We start from the raw sequence: 21561 nt of genomic DNA, 5'->3' as shown, positions 1-21561 counted from the left end.
GCACTCAATCTTATTTACCTCACCGAGTGATTTTTTTCAACTTTACATCACTCGTGAAGTAAAGAAGTTGTATACATCACGCTTGGGATAGGGAAGTTTAACATGGTGGGTTAGGTAAAAAAAAACAAAATACCTCATCATTGTAACTGTTGGTTAAATTATCCATCCGAACCCTATCTAAACCTTATTGTAAGTCTGGAATTCAGTAATGCAGATAAAAAGTGTTAAAATGGTTAGATATCTGATAAACAGTAACACTTCATGACTAAATTCATGTTTTAAGCTGAACCAAAATCTTTTTAACATTGATTATTGGATAGAAAATAGGATTTTGCTTTCCAATAAATCTTTGACAACTATAAGTGCTTAACTTGATTGTTAACAACTAACTGAACCTTAGTAAAGAAATTTTTTTTTAATAACTTTCTAAAATAAATGTCCAGCATTTTAGGAAATAGTATTGTAATTGAGATTGTAAATTAGATTTGATTCTCAAAATGTAACCATAAAATTGGTGTTTAAGGAATTGTATAAATTATGACAATACTTAAACATATTAGGTCAGAAAACATATATTTGTAAGAGAGAAGCCATTTCAAATTCTACTCAAACTTCTTCAGAGAAGCGAGGATGTTCTTGTAGAGATTTTCCCTGACGGGCAAACATGCGACTTTCCTTGCGAACGCAAAGGCCAAGTGGTCAAAACACTCCTCCGGGATTCTGTTGTCAGCGACTAAATTACCCAAAAGAGGCTTCAGGTCATCTACATCCTGGAATGGGAAATGTTATTAAGAAATTGTAATTAACAACAAGCTGTGCATGAACAGTCTTACCGAACTGAACAATAATCAGTTAACCAATAAAAAGAGTGACTAAACATTTAAATACTTCATTAACCAAACGGAACTGAAGAGATAAATTATCATTAGAATTGAATCAGTAAAATCAATGCCTTAATTAAGGCAATCATTTTGAAAACAGAATGACGTGATCTCCTATTCTCAATCAACATAGTAGAAAACCTTTTTGCTAAATCATGATAGAAATTGTACACAAAGTTTTTTACGTCAACAATGAACTTCAAACAACAATAAAGCACAAAGGAAAAAGTCTTGTAAACTGCATTGAGTGTCGTAATTTTCTTATTTTAATTTATATGTAACCAATGTTTTAATATTACTTGAAATCACTATTTCAAAGTATATACGTCTTCAATTAGAGCAAAAAATTACAGTTTAATAGTTTATTGAAAAAAAAACATTCTATTTTTGAACAGAGTTTATGAGTAAGTTAAAAATAAATCTAAACTGGAGCCTAAGTTTATCCATAACAATAAAGTCATACTTGTTTGTTTTTAGCACATTTATTGTTGTACCTTTGACTGTTGATATAACTAGACATTTCATTCCCATTTAAGGTTATCGCCAATTTTTAAATAAAAAAGGACATAGTTTAAATGTCATCAACAGGTTGCTGTGATGTAAATTACTCATTTTTTAATGCAGACTTTTTAACCAAGCCAAACTGATGGGATGACTTATTAAGCTTTAGAATTATTTAATATCATGTCAACAACTATCTCAGTATCAAAATATTATGAGAGGTGGTCTACCTTATACATGATCAAGCTGTCAAATTCACTTGACCATAACACTGTAGGTACACTGATAGTCTTGAAGTTTGTGGTATAAGATGGAGGTTCCTTAGACCCATAGATCTTCTCATTCTCTTCAGGTGTGTCATACTTAAAATAGTTCATGTTACCTAAGACACAAGCATTCAGTGACACAATGTTGTTTTAGAGAAGCTAAAAGTGAAAAAGACGAAAAAAGTTAAACCAGATAAGTAGAAGAATATGTTGGAAAACCATTTTAATTCATGCTCCCAATAAATTTAGCATGATAAAAACAAAAGACTTCATAAAATATAGAGTGACGAATTAATAATATTAGAGATGTTCAGGACTCAAACATTTATGACTTTGCCACTGCAAATATGAATGGTAGCCTATTAACTTCTTCTTGGCTGACTATGGTATATTAATATACCACTTGGAAATTAAAAGATGAAATTTTTTGTTGTTGAAATAGCTATACTTTTAAGCTACCTTGTGTGCCAACAGGTATTTCATGTTGAATTTAATTGCCAAACATCTATATATATAATACGCTAAGCCGATTTTTGTAAACAGAACCCCTCCCTCATTTTTGGACCGATTTTGATGATTAAAATGTCAAAACAATGGCCGTGATCTGTAGTTTTGCAAAGTGTTTTTCATTTTTTGATATCTTTATTAGTTTGGGCAGGACCTTCCATCAAAGTTGGTTTTTCTCACATAAGATTAACATGGGAGAATCTAAATATTTAATTGGAAACTTTGTCTCCACTAATTTGAGAGAACCGCTGGGCGTAGAAACTTGATAGAGGTGTCCAAAGAAAGGTCTTGGTCTGTAAATGAGTTATCAAAAGAAAAACGAAGTAAATTCCCTTAGGGCTCTGCCCCAGAAGCCTTTAAAGATCCCTCTGCAGATTTGTTTACATTTTGGCCATGTGGATAATACTTTTTAATGAAACAGCTGTTAATTTTAAAATTGTGTTTTAAACAACACACATTTATTGGGAGTTACTGAATTGTCCAAATTTAGTATTTGCAATGTTATTTTCGATTTTAAAATTGATTTTCTGTATCATGTCACGTGTTGAAATGTAAAGTTCCATTACGAAATCAGTGGAAAATCCTTTTATCACAGTAACTCTTACAATTATTTCTTATTGAACTATCTTATATATATTTTTCGGGTTGGTGACTGCCTTTTTCACACCTTTCCCTACATTTTATCACATTATTCTTGACAGATCATCATATTATTGTCATACATGTTTTCAATCAATGGAAAAATCTTCGATTGAGTAATACAATACAAAGTAATACAAGTGCAGAAGGGAACGGTGCCCAGTTGAGCCGTGTCCATATTTTGTTAAATTAATAGTGGTTTACAGCAATTGGATAAACAATTTTACAATATTTACGTAGAAATATGTGTAGGATTTAGAAAGTCATTAAGCTGGAATACTGCAATATACTGCACACTTTTCAGAGAGGTTACTTTGATGTATTCATCCAGCTTAGTGAAAACATAATATAGATATGTATACAAATAAGAACTTGAACTCTTAGAGAGCCTTTGAATGTTATTAGACTAACGAAATGGGTTGTCCATGTTTACTAGCGATACTCAGCAACAAAAATCATTTAATTTATCTCTAAAATATATATTCTTAAAGTGCACTGAGCAGCAGTCTAAAAAAATCTATTTACTTACCCATATAGTTACAAAATGCTCAAACTCGCATTGTGACATTTATAATTCGGTTTATATTTCTCCAACAGAAAATTCATCTGCAGAATAATTTTATTGTGCTCTTACCGTGTCTAATAATAACATCCAAACACAAAAACCTTGCCTAAAATGGTACCTATCTTGACAAATTATTTGCAGTGGCCTATATTACGGACCGTGGCCCACTGGGTTGGTAACATTATTGAAAATAACACAACATTTTGGCTGTAAAAAAATGGCCCAATGAGTAAATACTATTTAAGCAGCTACTGTCAGACAGAAAGGTCATATTCCTTTTAAACTAGATCACATCACCCTTTTATAAGATACGTTGATTAACAATGCATGTAAACGTCAATATTTTCGTGACAGCCAATTTACATTATTTTTGCTTTTTGGAAATGCCTCATTGCTATGTCATTTGCATTATTTGTTGCCAATGAAGCCGCACGACCATATAAATGAGGAGGCCCCTAACAGTTCAAGAATAAAAGCCAACTTCACTTCAAGTATATTCCCCTACACCTAACATTCCCTAGAGAGATTATATTGACAACTTTATGTGCTTGATAAGGCTGGGACAACTAACTGACATCCCCCATGTCAAGGAATTCCAGCTTTAACAGTAACCCCACAACCAATATCTCAAAACTGTGCTAGAGGATTCATTGGCACATAAGTACGATATGAACTGACGCGACGTGACGAAGGAAAAATCAAACAAACTTATACTGTAACGTATATCCCATTGAAGTTAGAACGTGTCTTGAAATGAGATTAAATGAAGAATGAAATTAAATGTCTTCCCAACAAACAGATATTTTTTTTCAAATAAAATCATAGATTAATCTGCATTACACTGATGAAATCACAAAAGTGTTTAACTTCAAAAGAGCCACCAATACGATTTTAATACTATTTAAAGGTTCTTCCAAAGGAAGAAGTATCATATAACATATTATCTTCAATGACGTACGGTATGGGAAATATTTTATTCATCGAATGATCAACCATATTTGGTAACTAACGCAATTAATTCATTAATATCATTATTGTTTTTACAGTTATTCATCCTTAAACAATGCTAAATGCTCAAAATATGTATAATTTCACTCAATTTATCGCAGTTAGATGAATTAGCGTAAGCCTTAACCGTCGATTTCGACGGGTTTCACCTAGTCATTAATAAAATGAGATGTCCAGCTAATGATAGCAATATTAACATAGATGACTAAATTTTCTAAGATGTTATTATCTGTAATATTTCTTAAGAATATTAATATCCGTTGTAGCTATGATTTCCTTATACATCACGCCACTGTGAATCGTACGATTTTCAATAAATCTCATTGGCTACAACATCACCTGATCCGCTCTCCACCTACATCACACCACCGTCCATGTCCGTCCGTCCCTACAACAGCCAGTCTACCTCCAAAACTCAAACCTTAACCACCCGTTTGTAGCCGTGTTTTAAACATGTAAACTATCGTATTTATTTATCAGTCCACTTCCTAAGTCCATTTCAACCCACGAACACAACAAATGGCGACGAGGTCGGTCAAATTTACATACCGCGCAATGCAACTGTTCGATTGTGCCGCGTAATGTAAATTTTGAACGCGTTTGTGAATGTTGGACGACGAAGTGTACTTAGACTTACTACCGTTGTTTGAAGACAGTGAAGTGTCGGGTTACTCCAGCATGGCCGGGATAATTGGCAGCATCGGCGAGTACGACCAGAACTCCGAAACGTGGTCTTCATACATAGAAAGATTTGAACTGTTCGTCGAATGTAACAATATTAAGGAAGAGAAGAAGGTTAGCACTTTATTGACTGTTGCTGGTGTTAAAACGTATAGTTTACTACGGGATCTGTGCACGCCCGACGTACCATCGAAGAAGAGTTTCAAGGAAATAGTGACTATCATTAAGGATCATCTCTACCCGAAACCATCGTTCATCGCTGAGAGATACAAGTTCAGCAAAAGAATTCGGCACGAGGGAGAATCAGCTGCGGAATACATCGCGCAGTTAAGGAAGATGTCTACACATTGCGATTTCGGCGCATCTTTAAACAACTACCTGAGGGATCGTCTAGTCTCCGGAATCAGGAACGAATCGACTAAATAAAAATTGTTAGCAGAAACCAGCCTAATTTTGGACCAAGCCGTCAAAATCATCTCGTCAGCAGAAGCCGCTGAGAAAAATGCCGCAGCCTTGTCGATCAACGGGAGCCGCAACGTCGAGCGACTACAAAAGATGACGTCACACCATCGCAGAGTACCAGGCAGAAGCAGCGCACCATCAAGTGTCACCGTCACCGCACCTACAAGTCACCGCAATCACCCCAAAAGCAGCTCTTCGCACGACAACAAAGTGCAGTGTTCGTGTTGTGGAAGTGCATTTCATTTACGTAATCAGTGTCGATTGTTAGGTGTAACGTGTAACGCGTGTGGAAAGAAGAATCACATTGCTAAGGTTTGCCGATCTAAGAGTAAGTCACAAAAACAACCTTCTCATCATTTTAGTAATAGATATAACAGTAGGCATAATTATGTAGAAGCAGTAACAAGTGCAAGCGATGATAACCCTAAAGCTGAAAGCTATGAGGAAGATATTCCAAATTTATTCAAAATGAATGAAAGTACAGTAGAAAATGCTAAAGTAAGCCCTATTAAATTAGAATTAACAGTTCAGGGAAAACCAATTCATTTTGAAGTTGACACAGGCGCAAGCGTAAGTGTATGTAGTGAAAACTTTTACAATGAAAATCTCAACAATTGTAAATTGTTATCCACTGACTTATCTCTGAGTTCGTACGCAAATGAACCAATCGTTCCGTTAGGGAAAATTGAAGTTGATGTGCAGTATCAAGGAGTAAGCAAATGTCTAGAGTTGTATGTAATTAAGAAGGGAGCTCATCCTCTGATAGGACGTAATTGGCTTCAGAGCCTTGGTGTGGAAATATCTTTCAAAGATAAAATTTTTGGCATTGATAATAACGCTAGTATTGATCAAACTGTACATAGTAAACATTGCACTGAACTAACCAAAGAATTGTTTAAAGAATTTCCCGAGGTTTTCACTGATAAATTAGGTCAATACAAAGGTAAACCAGTTCAATTAAAATTGAAAGCTAACGCCACACCTCGGTACTTTAAGCCACGGTCTATACCTTTTTCACTTAAAGCTAAAGTAGAAAAACAGCCTGAGAAGTTAACAGAAGAAGGTGTACTTCTCCCAGTCAAAAGTTCTGATTGGGGCACTCCCATAGTTCCAGTTTTTAAACCAGACGGTGGAATCCGTATTTGCGGAGATTTTAAGGTTAAGTTAAACCCAAGTCTAGAGGTAGAAAAGTATCCTATCCCCAGAATAGATGATTTGTTTACTAGTTTACAGAAAGGTGAAAAATTTAGTAAGATAGATCTGTGCCAAGCATATATGCAACTAGAATTAGATGAAGAGTCTAAAAAACTATGTACCATAAGTATGCATAAAGGGTTGTTTAGTTATCAAAGAATGCCGTTCGGAATCTCATCCGCAACTAGCATATTTCAGTACAGAATTGAACAATGTTTACAAGATTTACCTAATGTAGTTTGCTTTCTAGATGACATTTTGATTACAGATGTAAATGATGAATTACATTATCAAAAGCTTAGGGAAGTTTGCAGACGTCTTAAAGAAAATGGTCTTACCGTTAAGAAGAGTAAATGTACATTTTTTGCACCTAAAGTAGAGTATTTAGGTTTCTGTATTGACAAACAAGGTCTACACACTTCCGAATCTAAGGTAGAAGCTATAAAAAACGCTCCAGTTCCTAAAACAGTGACAGAAGTCAAAGCTTTGGTAGGTCTAATTAACTACTATTCGAAGTTCATTCCTAATTGTTCCACTATATTAAGTCCTATGTACAACCTGCTCAAAAAGGACACACCCTTCAATTTTGATAAGAATTGTATTGCAGCTTTTGACAAGGTAAAAGAGCTACTCTCTAATGCCCCTATTTTGGCTCACTATGACACCAATTTACCTTTAAAATTAGCCGTAGACGCTAGCTCAGTAGGCCTAGGCGCCATGTTAAGTATTGTCTCACCAGATGGCGTAGAGAAACCGATAGCGTATCAGTCACGCACACTCTCAACAGCTGAGCGAAACTATTCACAAATTGAAAAAGAGGCTCTTGCTATTGTTTTTGCAGTCAAAAAATTCAATCAATATTTGTATGGGAGAAAGTTCGTTTTGAATACTGATCACAAACCGCTTCTAAGTATTTTTGACTCAAAAAAGGGATTGCCTATTTTTGCTGCTGGTTGCATGCAAAGATATGCTTTAATGTTCTTGTCCGGTTAAGAATTTGACATTCAATATGTTAAATCGGATCAAAACAACGCAGATATGTTATCTAGATTGCCGTTGAGTGTTAATCACAACAATGCTACTGATGAGTTTGCGTGGCAAGGTACTTATTTACATTGTTTACAGGAGAGTTCACTACCTTTGACATTTAAACATGTAAAGTCAGAAACACAGAAAGACCCAGTTTTAAGTAAAATATTTGGTTATATTGTAAATGGATGGCCTAATGTCATTCCAGAGGGAAACGAAGAACTTGCTCCGTATTTCCAAAGACAGACCGAACTGACAGTTGAATTTGGGATTATTTTTTGGGGTTATAAAGTAGTCGTACCAGTAACTTTAAGGGACTATGTACTTAAAGAGCTTTACTCTAGCCATTTAGGCATCGTGAAAATGAAGTCAGTTGCTCGATCCTATGTCTGGTGGCCGCGTATTGATGAACATATCACCAACATAGCTAACAGCTGTTCTTCCTGTCTTCGGGAACGGAACAATCCGTCCAAAAGCCAATTACACGTTTGGCACTACCCATACGCTCCTTGGGAACGCATTCATGTTGACTACCTAGGGCCTTTAAAAAATAAAATGTATTTGATCGTTATTGATGCTCACTCAAAATGGTTAGAAGTAGGTGAAGTTAGTTCAACTCCCGCAAAACTAGCTATACAGTTTTTAAGAGAATTATTCAGTAGGTTTGGATTACCTGTTAATCTACACTCTGACAATGGACCACCATTTACGTCAGCTGAATTCAAACATTTCATGGAAATGAACGGTATCAGACATACATTCAGTCCTGTTTACCATCCTCAAAGTAATGGGCAAGCTGAAAACAGCGTTAAGCTTGCTAAAGACAAAATAAAGCGCGCTTTTCATGTCAATGTAAATGTTGACGTAGCCTTGAGTAGAATATTATTTGATTATCGAAACTCTGTTCACTCAACTACCAATGAAACACCCAGTAAACTGATGTTTGGTAGGAAACTGCGCACTCGTTTTGATCTATTGAGACCAAACATAACACTTTTTGTAAATAAGAAACAAGAAGAATGTAAAAATAGTTTTAAGTCAAAGAGCACTAGGATAGTTTATCCAGGTCAAACTGTTTTGATGAGAGATTACAGGTCAAACAACAAATGGTTACAGGGTACTGTAAACAAGCAAATCAGTCCTGTTATGTATGAAATAGAGTTAAGTTCAGGCATTGTTACTAAGCATCACATAGATCAGCTGATCGGTTTAAATAACAGTCCGCTGCACAGAGATACGGGTTTTGCTGAAAATATTGTACATAGAAACGTGGCAACCCCTACATCCGCTAGCTCAGACCCAGAGTTGGCAACGCCGCAATACCAGAGGCATTGTACTTCTTCCCCCACCAAGGACGTAGTCAGCAAGCCGGTTGGCATGGCAACCACCCCAGCAAATGGTTGGAGGTCACTCCCCGCTTCTCCAGCGTGGCGATCTACACCACCAGCCAGGATGTCACTCCCCCCTTCCCCCGCACATAGTACTATGCCTGTATCCGCGTGCGTAAAATCAGCTGTGCGTAGTAGTGATAGTAGTAATAGTAATAACACCTGTCAAAGTCAACCACGACGCAATCCTGAACGCGTTAGGAAACCTGTAAATAGATTAGACTTATGAATATTTTACCAATTTGTATTTGTGTGTGTGTTTGCTGTTTACCATGATTCTTGATGTTAAATACTATGTTATACCCAATGATTATCATACATTTTCTGATTGTTGATTAGGTTAAGCGTCAAGAAATATCACTCTACCACCAATGGACTATATATTCAAAGTTCACATTTTTTTGCAGTGTTTTGTTCAAATTTAAAAGGGAGGAAATTGTAATATATCTTAAGAATATTAATATCCGTTGTAGCTATGATTTCCTTATACATCACGCCACTGTGAATCGTATGATTTTCAATAAATCTCATTGGCTACAAACATCACCTGATCCGCTCTCCACCTACATCACACCACCGTCCATGTCCGTCCGTCCCTACAACAGCCAGTCTACCTCCAAAACTCAAACCTTAACCACCCGTTTGTAGCCGTGTTTTAAACATGTAAACTATCGTATTTATTTATCAGTCCACTTCCTAAGTCCATTTCAACCCACGAACACAACATTATCCTTTATGGTCTCTACAGAATGTAAAGAAGAGAAAATCAATTGATATTTTAGACTGAAATTTGTAAAAATCTTACCTAACACACCCATCTGTTGGAAGTGAATGACTGTCTTTACAGACTGACCAGCTGGAAAATAGGCACCGCCCAAAATCTCATGAGCCATCTGTCAAATAATTAAAGACATTATTAAAGCAATCTTACACCATATAACCCACAGTATAAACAAGACATTAAATATTACTGTTCACTTATAGCAGACAAACTTAATTACACCTATTACAACGTTTAAAATATGTCAATTGCAGATATATACCATAAAAAAGTAATACTATTAACCTCCATCAGGTTACAATTTTCATTAAAGGTAGCCTTTTAAAATACCATTTTCATGATTTTTTTACCATATAACCGTGGTTGATCCATCTTAAGGTAATCATTAGAAACATCACTTTACTTTTACAAAGAAAAACTACTATGATTTAAGATGGTAATTAATCCAACTGTACAAGTTAGAACATTCAACATTCATCCTTATATCTAAAAAGCTAATGAAAGAAAAAGAGAGAAAAGGTTTCTTACGGAGATTTGAACAACGAAGCACACTTACCTCCATCTTGTCCTTGCACATGTCTACCATGTTCTCTTCTATGTCATCGCAGGTGACTTGTGTTTTGTTGTTGGTGGCAAAGTCCTTACGAGGAAACATCTCCCACTTATCTGCTGCCTTGATCTGGTCCTGATAACAGTTTTCAACAGTTCAACAGTTTTCCCCTTTGAGAACCTAAGTGTGGTATTTTGGACACCAGACTGACACTTTGTGAACATATTTTTATCAGGGCCACAGAAATAAAATAGTAAACTGCTTGACACCCCGAGTACATGACAAAGTCACATACATTAGCACTTTTTAAAAGATTATTGACACTTTTGTTGTGATAACTACAACTGAACAGTCATTGAGGAGGTGAACACATGTGTACTAGAAAGTCAATCAATGTGCACCTATGGACATCAAAAAGAAACGTTCCTTTCTTTCTAAATAGCCTTCGTATGTTTGTTATTATATAAATACTGTACAGATTGCAAACTAGGGTTTTATACAAAATTGACATAAGTTAACCCAGTACCATTTGTCATTGGGCTAAAAATCTATGATGCTATCCAACAAAATGTTAATGATAGATAGGAATAAAACCAGGATTTGGACCATTAGCTTTTCAAAAACTTTAAAATAGTACTAAAACAAATCAAAAGAAATATTTAATCGCTATCAAGACAAGTCAACAGAGGTACTCACCATGTACTGAACAGCCATTGCCTCCACCATGCCATCGGGACCGATCATCTCCGTCACTTTGCTGAGGAACACAGCTGGTGAGAGAGCCTGCAGTGACATCAGTTTGTTGTTGTATTCTGGCTTGAGAGAGGTCATTACAAAGCTCATGGTAGTTCCCATCGAATGACCTATCAGATGTAGCTTGCTCTGGCCTGTGGTCTTGAGGATGTAGTCAATCACTGCAGGTACATCTTTTGTCCCCATTTCATGCCAGCTGTCAATTAATTATTAATTATTAATTTACTAGCAGAGTACCCGTTCTTCGTACGGAGTTGGCATAAGTATGAATGCTTATTGCAGTTATACTCAAGCTTAGCATTTGCTATGGTGGAGGACACAGTTTGATAAAATTTGCTTCTTTTTACGGTACAGTATACTATAGTATTACACATCTACAATAGCCATATAGTTGTATCATTTCACCTAAACAATATAGGAAAATAAATTATTAAAATTCGCAAAACATCACAAATTATTCATGAAATTAAAAACATAAACATAACTGAGTCCAAATTAGCTGTTTTCATAAATGCCAAAAAAAGTGCTGCACCCTGTTGGTAAATCTTATAACTTGTTTATGCTTTTGCATATAATAGAACAAACTTTTTTAGTTGAACCAGCTGACTAAATTCTTTAATTCCCTTTAAATACTAGTAGTACGCTTATTCTGCGCGTAACGGGATGAGTGAACATGAGCGCAATAATGAAAGAGTCCACCCACACCTAGCCTACTTGCCGGTGTCACTGGTGAACACAATAATGTTATTTGTATGGGCAAATCAACCAAATCTCAGTCAACAACAATCCTAGCTTCTCGTCCATTAATTAACCAAAAGTCATTGGTAATATACGTAATGGATTTCCAACAGTTATCGATAGGAGGTAAATCCATCGTTCCTGTACAAAACGTCTTTTGATTAAATGAAGCCTATTTCCATATTTGTTATAAGGCCTATCATAAACAAAACTAAGCCAAACTGAACTAATCTAACTTAAATAAATTGCCATAGCACAGTGTAAGGAATCTCCAAAAAAATATCGTATTGCTTACAATGATGATTTATGACAACGATAGCGCTATTATATCATCTAAAAATTATTAAAAATCCAATAAATGTTCATCTAACTAATGAATCTAAATGCCATAAACGGTTCCCACATTCCGCACTGCTTGAATTTACCACTTCCATCGCCACTACCTACGTTGTGGACCTGTTTCCCTCCCTTCCCCCAGCATTTTAGTATTGAATGTACATTAATCTAACTACCACAAACTGTTCCCACACTCAGAACTTCTCGCATTTACCAAATCCTTCCCCACTTCCTACGACGTGGACCTGTTTTCCTCCCTTCCCATAGCCTTTTGGTATTGCAGATGCATTTATCTAACTGCCACCAACGGTTCCCACACTCCGCACTGCTCGCCTTGACTACTTCCTTCACCACTTACTACGTCATGGACCTGTTTCCCACCCTTTCCATAGCATTTAAGTATTGCAACTGCTTCATTGCAGATACATAAATCTAACCGTCACCAAATGGTTCCCACACTACGCACTTTTCACCTTGACTACTTCCTTTATCACTTCCTACGTCGTGGAGATGTTTCCCTCCCTTCCCATAGCATTTTAGTATTGCAGGTACATTAATCTAACTGCCACAAAGGGTTCCCACACTCCGGACTGCTAGCCTTGACTACTTCCTTCACCACTTCCTACGTCGTGGACCTGATTCCCTCTCTTCTCATAGCATTTTATTATCGCAGATACATTAATCTAACTGTCACAATGAGTTCCCACACTCTGGACTGTTTACCTTGACTACCTCCTTCTTCACTTCCTACGTCGTGGACCTGTTTCCCTCTCTTCTCACAGCATTTTATTATTGCAGATACATTAATCTAACTGTCACAAAGGGTTCCCACACTCCCGACTCCTCGCCTTGACTACTCCCTTCACCACTTCCTACGTCGTGGACCTGTTTCCCTCCCTTCCCATAGCATTTTTAGAATTGCAGATACTGTACATTATTCTAATTATCACAAAGGAGTTCTACACTCCGGAATGCTCGCCTCGACTTCTTCCTTCACCACTTCCTACGTCGTGGACCTGATTCCCTCTCTTCTCATAGCATTTTATTATCGCAGATACATTAATCTAACTGTCACAATGAGTTCCCACACTCTGGACTGTTTACCTTGACTACCTCCTTCACCACTTCCTATGTCGTGGACCTGATTCCCTCTCTTCTCATAGCATTTTATTATCGCAGATACATTAATCTAACTGTCACAATGAGTTCCCACACTCTGGACTGTTTACCTTGACTACCTCCTTCACCACTTCCTACTTCGTGGACCTGTTTCCCTCTCTTCTCATAGCATTTTATTATTGCAGATACATTAATCCAACTGTCACAAAGGGTTCCCACACTCCGGACTCCTCGCCTTGACTACTCCCTTCACCACTTCCTACGTCGTGGACCTGTTTCCCTCCCTTCCTATAGCATTTTAGAATTTCAAATAGATTAATTTCACTTTCACAAAGGGTTCCCACACTCCGGACTGCTCGCCTTGACTACATCCTTCACTGCTTCCTACGTCGTGGACCTGTTTCCCTCCCTTCCCATAGCATTTTAGAATTGCAGTTACATTAATCTAACTGTCACAAAGGGTTTCTAAACTCCAGAATGCTCGCCTCGACTACTTCCATTACAAAATACTAAAAATGTACTTTTGAAAACAATTTACTATTAAACATTGATTAATACAATTCAACCTAAACAATATTGGACCAGACAATGTGTACCTGTTTCCCTTCCTTCCTATAACATTTTAGTATTACAGTTACATTAATCTAACTGTCACAAAGGGTTTCTACACTCCAGAATGCTCGCCTCGACTACTTCCATTACCACTTCCTATGTCGTGCACCTGTTTTCCTCCCTTCCTATAGCATTTTAGTATTGCAGGTACATTAATCTAACTGCCAGAAAGGGTTTCTACACTCCGGACTTCTCGCCTTGACTACTTCCTTCACCACTTCCTACGTGTCGTGGACCTGTTTCCCTCCCTTCCAATAGCACTTTTATTATTGCAGATAAATTAATCTAACTGTCACAATGAGTTCCCACACTCTGCACTGTTCACCTTGACTACTTCCTTCACCACTTCCTACGTCGTGGACATGTTTCCCTCCCTTCCTATGGCATTTTAGAATTTCAAATAGATTAATTTAACTTTCACAAAGGGTTTCTACACTCCGGACTGCTCGCCTTGACTACTTCCTTCACCACTTCCTACGTTTCGTGGACCTGTTTCCCTCCCTTCCCATAGCATTTTTAGAATCGCAGATACATTATTCTAATTGTCACAAAGGCTTCCCACACTCCGGACTGCTCGCATTGACTACTTCCTTTACCGCTTCCTACATCGTGGACCTGTTTCCCTCCCTTCCCATAGCATTTTAGAATTGCAGATACATTATTCTAACTGTCACAAAGGCTCCCCACAACTACATCCTACTCCCCACTGCTACTTCCTACATCGTCGACCTGTTTCCTTATATTTCCATAGCATTTAAGTATTACAGATACATTAATTTAACAGTCATAAAGGGTTTCCGTACTCCTTTCTTTTCATTGCTCACCTTTCCGCTCCCTTTACCACTCTCTACGTCGTGGACCTGTTTCCCCCCCCCCCTTTGCATAGCATTTTAGTATAAAAATATACCAACATCTTTGAATATTTAATATTCAATGCCAACATTAAATTGAATAATGTAAAAAGCTGCTTTGTTCTAAATACATACATATTATTATTTTTAATTTAAAGGTGAATTTTAATACTGAACATAAACGGTATATAACTGCCGACTTATATTTTTAAGTTCAATTTATTAATCTGAAAGTTGCGAAATTTAATTAGCCTAAACACCATTATTCTGAAAGCTGTGAAATTATAATGATATATATTCATAGACGCCAAACTGTTTACTCCATGAATGAAAGAGCTTAGAGTAAAAGTCGTTCTCTCTGTCTTAAGTAGACAACAAAATTGTTGGTCGCAAAACGTAAACAAATAAAAAGAAGAAGAAGGTAGCTCCTAATGTTATTCTTATGGGACAAATTTAAAAATGTTTTTAAGTATTTTATAATTACTACTGAGCGGAATCGTCTAGAATTTTAATGGTGTCTTCCCACTGGTGTCATAATTATTTGTGAAAAATTTGAACGCTATAAGTGCGACGGTTCTTGAGTTTTTGGTGCGAACACACGCACGCAAACACACACACACACACACACACAAGCGGACAACTTTTCTCCAACTCCGCTATACACGATACATAGATTCGTTCACTTCGTTCACTCATCTATGAATACTCGTAAGGTTAACATTGGGAACTACAAAGCCACTGGGGTGGAGCCCGAAAGGATTTTTGAGATAAGAATATGCCTATATGTTAATCGGGAATGTGAGCTATCATCATACCAAATTTCAGCCCAATCCGTCCAGTAGTTAATGCGTGATTGAACTTCAAACAAACACACAAACTTTCACATTTATAATATTAGTAAGATAAGATTTGGTATTTGTAGTTGCACTGCATGTAGTCCTCACCACCTCCTGATTAAAAACATTCACAAACCTTTTATAAATTTATTTTCTTGTAAGTGATATGGCAGGGGAATCCAAACTTATAGTATGTCCACGCTCCCTCCACCCTATAAAGCATGTTGTATGGGTTACCTGAAGTTCCAGAAGCTCTTATCCTTGTCTGGGTTCAGCTTGGTGTGGTTACGAGAGTAGCAGTTTCCTCTGGCGTTGTTAATCCACACGTCGTACCCAGCATCCGACAACGTGAACGCTAAACAGTCAAGTTGGCTAGCAAAGCCTCACATTACTCTTTTAGACCTATGTATTGCTACATTGCCTCACACTGAGTCATAAATTATGTTTTACCTGTTAATTAGGTACCCAGCTATAAAACGATCACTTAATCTATACATTTTTAGATGAATGACTAATTCAAATACTGTTTAAGTCTATTTATTCAATCTAGAGTTTATAGAAGTCCATAAAGTCATGCTAGTTCTCACAACGGGCTCAAAAACCATACTAACCTTAACCTAGCTTTTGGTAAGTTTTAGTTTCAGGATATAAAACAGTGATTCCACACGACCAAAAAAATAATCCCGCTCACTGGGAAGAGAAATCCTGTTTAATCCCGCTTTTGAATAATTAAAAATTCCGTTTTATCCCGCATGATTTTTTCTGTCCAATCTCAAGTGTTATATTACACTTATAGTGTTTAATAGTTGTTTAAAAATTGCTATTATATTTTTCTACAGTAATTTTATCAATTGGGATTAGTTATTCTCTAAAATTAAGTATAAAAAAATAAAAAATAAAACATCATAGTCAAAAATTCTGTTTTATCCCGCATCCCGTTTTAATCCCGCTCATGTCCTAAAAATCATCTTTTCAGAATAATAATCCTGCCTATGAAAACACTGATCTAAAATTTTAGAAATCAACCTATACATATAACCTAGCTAAGATTACACATTAAACTATTTCATTTTAACAGGATTAAACTTTACCTAAGAGTTTTTTGTCCTTATGCTCTCAGTTTTTTTTTTTTACTTTTTCATATACCTTCAAATCTTTTACTATGTGATTTATTTAGATACGGTATAATGTTTTGTTTACTGTACCTCTAGTTTTATCTGTTCATATTGTTTTATAAAGAAATGTAAATTAAGGTGAGTAACTTGATGTATGTTTGCATTCAAAATTTGGAGTAATGAAAATTAATGCTATTTCTCTCAACAATATCATTTCTGATGGGTACAAGAGTTTAGTTGTTTCTACCATGTCCAAATCAACAAAACATAACAACTTACCAAGTGAACGATTGTCAGACACCCAACAATCAGATGAGGCCAATAGACCATGCTGCAGTAGAACTACAGTGGCAGGTTGCTTGGCGGGGGTGACTCTGAAGAGAGTCAGTACGTAGCCATCATCAGTTGTCACTGTGTGTGATTCACCCTTGTACTTATGAGCCTCTATCTGCTGCTTCTGTACAACACAGTATACTGCAATGAGGTGGAGCAGTCACAAAGAAGTCTAGCAGTACATGCTTCAGTGAGACTACAGTCAGTGCTTTAGGTTTCTTGCAGTCCTAGGCCAAATTTTCAGAGCCGCCCTTGGCCCATATATTATATAAGTGGTGTATCACTTATCTGTTTGTATTGAGCTAACACTCAAATTATGCAGATATTAGCCCTGTCAACAGGCCATCTAATGTTATATAAAAACCAAAACTTGGACCATTCCCTTACTGATGTAAAAACACAATATGACAAATATTGATTTAAAACGGTATTATACTTACTGTATTCATGAGACTGCCATCCGGGTTCTTGAACATCAGAGGTCCTTTGACATCCTCGTCATCATCACTTCGAACATGAGAAAAATAGAGGAGAAATGCTAGGCCAAGGTACGCAAGCGACATTGCTGTAATGGAGGTGAGTATTAGTAATGGTTATACAAATCGCTTATATAAATGAGAGGATATACATATCGCTTATATAAATGAGAGGAATATCAGACATACCGGTAACTTATACAAATTTGTAAGTGTCAAGTCCTCAAGCTTTTGTTGTTTTTTGTAGCTGAAAAGTTTATGTGACTAATGATTCTGAAGATTGATATATTATACCACTTGGTGAGTTACAATTTTACTGGCAACTCAATCTTCTTTTTTTCATTATTAGTAAAAGCATAGACAAATAGAATAAATATAGACTGTCAAAGTGAGTCGGTGGCTCAGTTGGTAGCGTCGCGGACTTCGGGCCCAAGGCAGTAGTGTCGTGGGTTCGGATCCTGGTCACTGCCGATAACATTTTATCAGTACAGTTCACCTTTGTACTGTACCGGCTCACTCCTTGCTTTGCTGTAAACGATCCAGGCACGGGTGCTATGTGGACGAAAAAAAGGAAGGTTCCCTGATGTGCCGCTAGAGCGTGCTCAGCGTTCGTCGATACTCTGACCGTTGTCGACTCACTGTCTGCTACCAGCAGCACTACCAGCCTTGCAAAAAAAAATGCTACCAACGTATCAGAACCAAATTTTTATATAGGTAAAGTGCAAAATTCTGTGATCCCGTAATATTAACGGCAAAAACATTCTGATATCCCGTAATAAAAATGGGAAAAATCCCATTTTTTGGAAATTTTAAAAACACGGAAAAATAATGGAACAAACTCCTACTTCTCGGATTCCGGAGAATTCTCCAACCCTGGCAGCCCTGGCTCCAACTACCAACTTGTCATGGCAACGCTGCAGCAGTGTGTGCCAAAACTACACGGTACTCCTAGCAATGAACACCAGAATATATGCTAACCGCAGCCCTGCTGTTGGTCTATATTTAATTCTTTTGTCTAAGGTAAAAGTAATAATTGTCTGTTTCATATCTATCTATCTATATAAAGGGTGTCCCGGAACTCTCTACCAATATTTTAGGGCATTGCTCCTGGGTAAGAAACATACCTAAATATCATATTTAAATTGTCCGGAAGTCCTTAGTTACTCACACAGCCGCCATTTTGTTTTTTTCAGTTATTAATTTTTTTCTAAAGAATGGTTAAACATACGAAATGGAAACTTTGCACAAACATTTATGACAACTAAACAAAGCTCCAAAAAAATTATGACGATTTTTCAAATTCACAAAACAAAATGGTGGCCATTTAAAATTTTTATAAAATCAACGGTTTTTGAGTTAATTAAGAAACAAAATTTTAAATGGCCGCCATTTTGTTTTATGAATTTGAAAAATCGTCATAATTTTTTTGTAGCTTTGTCTAGTTGTCATTAATGTTTGTGCAAAGTTTCCATTTCGTATGTTTAACCATTCTTTAGAAAAAAATTAATAACTGAAAAAAACAAAATGGCGGCTGTGTGAGTAACTAAGGACTTCCGGAAAATTTAAATATGATATTTAGGTATGTTTCTTACCCAGGAGCAATGCCCAAAAATATTGGTAGAGAGTTCCGGGACACCCTGTATATATATAATATTCTATATATATAATACGTGAAGCCGTTTTTTGTTAACGCAACTCCTCCCTTATTTGTGGACCAATTTCAACGTTTAAGGCCTCAAAAGATTCGTCTCAATATGTAATTTTGCAATAAGGTTTTAGAGTTTTAAAATTAATACTCTGAAGGGCGTGAGACCCTCTTTTAAAGGTCGGGTTTTCCCCATAAGAAATACATAGGAGAAATTTAAAAACCAAAAACATCTGTTTATAAAAAGAAACTCATTAGCTTTTTGAGAGTAAATATTAATGTTTGTAATACAGTAGGTTAAGACCAAGTTAAACAGTTAATCAGTTTTGTTGGAAAAACGGAAAATGCCTCAAGTTCAAAGAAGAAATATTGAAAACGGGAGGAGACAATTATTAATAATAAGATATCTTATGCGTATGAGGAGAGTAGAAAAAGAGAGGTCTGGTCTAACAGATACCCATCCAGATACACATTCACTAGGTGAGATGAATAATATTTGCCAGTTCTGCTATGCAACTTACTTTGGAAGTGAAAAAAATATATTAAGCACATAGTGTTGTCACTGTGGTAAAGTATACTTGGCTAATGTCAGGTCTAATGAATGCATACAAGAAATGTTTACTTCTGACACTGACAGATCGAGATATTTCAAAACATTTAGTACAAACTATATATTAATGCTGACTATGAAAATTTTAAGTAGTAAGATTATACCAAATCTTGGCGGACCTTATGTTTTTATTGTAAACTTTTGTATTACTCGCTCTACTTCAATTGAGAAAAAACGCAAACGATTGTTTACTTCTAGGTTATGTTGCCAGTTCCTCGGTCAAACTTATACAAAGTTTTTTGACTGAGTTCGCCAACACAATCCAGACATTTCAAGTCAAAAATAAGAAGTTTCAAAAACTCATTTAATATTAAAAGTTTTAGTGACAATATAAGACCAAACATAAGTGAAGGAATTAGTGTTTATGTATTCAACGATCGAGTTGTTACAGTCAAGTTTATTTTAATGATTCAGGAGAGGCAAATATATACGCTGTTCTAAAAGAGAAAATGAAAATTGCTATCCAAATGTAGTTGAACCTTGACGACGTAAATACAGACATTTAAAATAAAGTTTCTAACAAGTGTTTAAACAACTCTAAGATGTAACTAGAATTACTCGAATTTAAGCATAACATTTTCCTCGGGATTATGTTTCATACTATGCGGCTCATTGAGCCGCACGGGTTCTCTAGTACAACAAACTAGTTGTTGATAAATAACAATATCAATAGGAAAAACTATATAGAAATAAATGTCAACCAGAACTTAGAACCTGAGGATAGCTATCAAAATTTAATACCTGTTTGCCTAAAGATAGCAATCAAAAATGTATACCTAACCGTTTTCCTGAAGATAGCTATCAAACATATTTAGGATACCTGTTTTCCTAAAGATATAAACCAATAACCAATTACCTGAAGATAGCTATTAAAATGTATACCCATTTTCCTGAAGATAGTTAAAGTTTTTTTGACAACAGCTATCAAATATTTATACTTAATATGAAAGCTCAGATCTGGCGACAAGTTACCTGGAGTGTTGGGTGTAGCTCATCAGTGTGCCAAGGTAACTAATGGTTTGTCCACAATATCACATATCACATCTAGTGTCACCGATCTCATCCTGTGATACCAAATAATTATGCGACCTCAGTTGTAACTCAGAGGATGTGCATGGAGATAACTACTATTCAAACACTGTATGTATTGTATTTATAAGGAAAATCACTATTTTAATTGATAACTTTTAATCAACAGTGATATTCTTCTGTCATTAAAAATCTTGATGTAAACTTTACCAGTATTATGTTTGCAACCAAACGATTTGATTATTTATTAAATAAATTCATGCTCATTCATTTTACTTTCATCAGTTCAAAATGATCTAAAACTTGGGTACACAATAGTTTCAGAAAGGGAGGGACTAAACGTTTGGTAAAAATTCATAGTAAAACAGATCAAACAGGCAAGTTATTAAATGAGAAGTGTTCCTCTAGTGTAGTTTTACAGATTTTTTTGGAGAAATATTTACCAATAATTAAACAAAGCCAAAGAGAAATCAATGTTTACTAAGCGACACAAAATAACTTGTACGTGATGGATTATTATTTTTATAGAATACTAGAAAAGCTGACAATGACTGTATGTTCAATGATTAAATGCATAGGGAAGTGTTTTATACTTTTCACTTATTACTTCGGTAACCCATGAACGTTTAACTGATAAAGCGGCAGTTTCTTTAACT

At 36.0% G+C, this 21561-nt stretch overlaps 1 protein-coding gene across 1 annotated transcript; it reads right to left on the bottom strand.

Annotated features, from left to right (window-relative positions):
* Window positions 1–565: 565 nt before the first annotated feature.
* Window positions 566–20961, bottom strand: LOC128985406 (lipase 1-like). Its single transcript, XM_054404867.1, has 9 exons — window positions 20849–20961; window positions 17586–17710; window positions 17092–17269; window positions 15935–16052; window positions 11149–11401; window positions 10459–10587; window positions 9927–10014; window positions 1613–1764; window positions 566–770 (listed from the first exon to the last, which is right to left on the bottom strand). The coding sequence occupies exons 2-9, from the start codon at window positions 17706–17708 to the stop codon at window positions 603–605; spliced, it is 1209 nt and encodes a 402-aa protein (XP_054260842.1). The 5' UTR covers window positions 17709–17710; window positions 20849–20961; the 3' UTR covers window positions 566–602.
* Window positions 20962–21561: the final 600 nt, after the last annotated feature.

This window comes from Macrosteles quadrilineatus, unplaced genomic scaffold (assembly GCF_028750875.1).
Source record: "Macrosteles quadrilineatus isolate MER2022 unplaced genomic scaffold, UCM_ALF_1.0 Scaffold_2__2_contigs__length_208266976, whole genome shotgun sequence".
NCBI lineage: Eukaryota > Metazoa > Arthropoda > Insecta > Hemiptera > Cicadellidae > Macrosteles > Macrosteles quadrilineatus.
This window is presented reverse-complemented; position numbering and strand designations above follow the sequence as displayed.

Excerpts from the sequence above, each read along its gene's own strand:
- LOC128985406 (XM_054404867.1), bottom strand. The coding sequence starts at position 17,708 with ATGTCGCTTGCGTACCTTGGCCTAGCATTTCTCCTCTATTTTTCTCAT. Across the intron at positions 17,270-17,585 it reads ATGGCAGTCTCATGAATACA|AAGCAGCAGATAGAGGCTCA; the intron begins GTAAGTATAATA and ends TGTGTTGTACAG. Across the intron at positions 11,402-15,934 it reads AAGAGCTTCTGGAACTTCAG|CTGGCATGAAATGGGGACAA; the intron begins GTAACCCATACA and ends ATTAATTGACAG.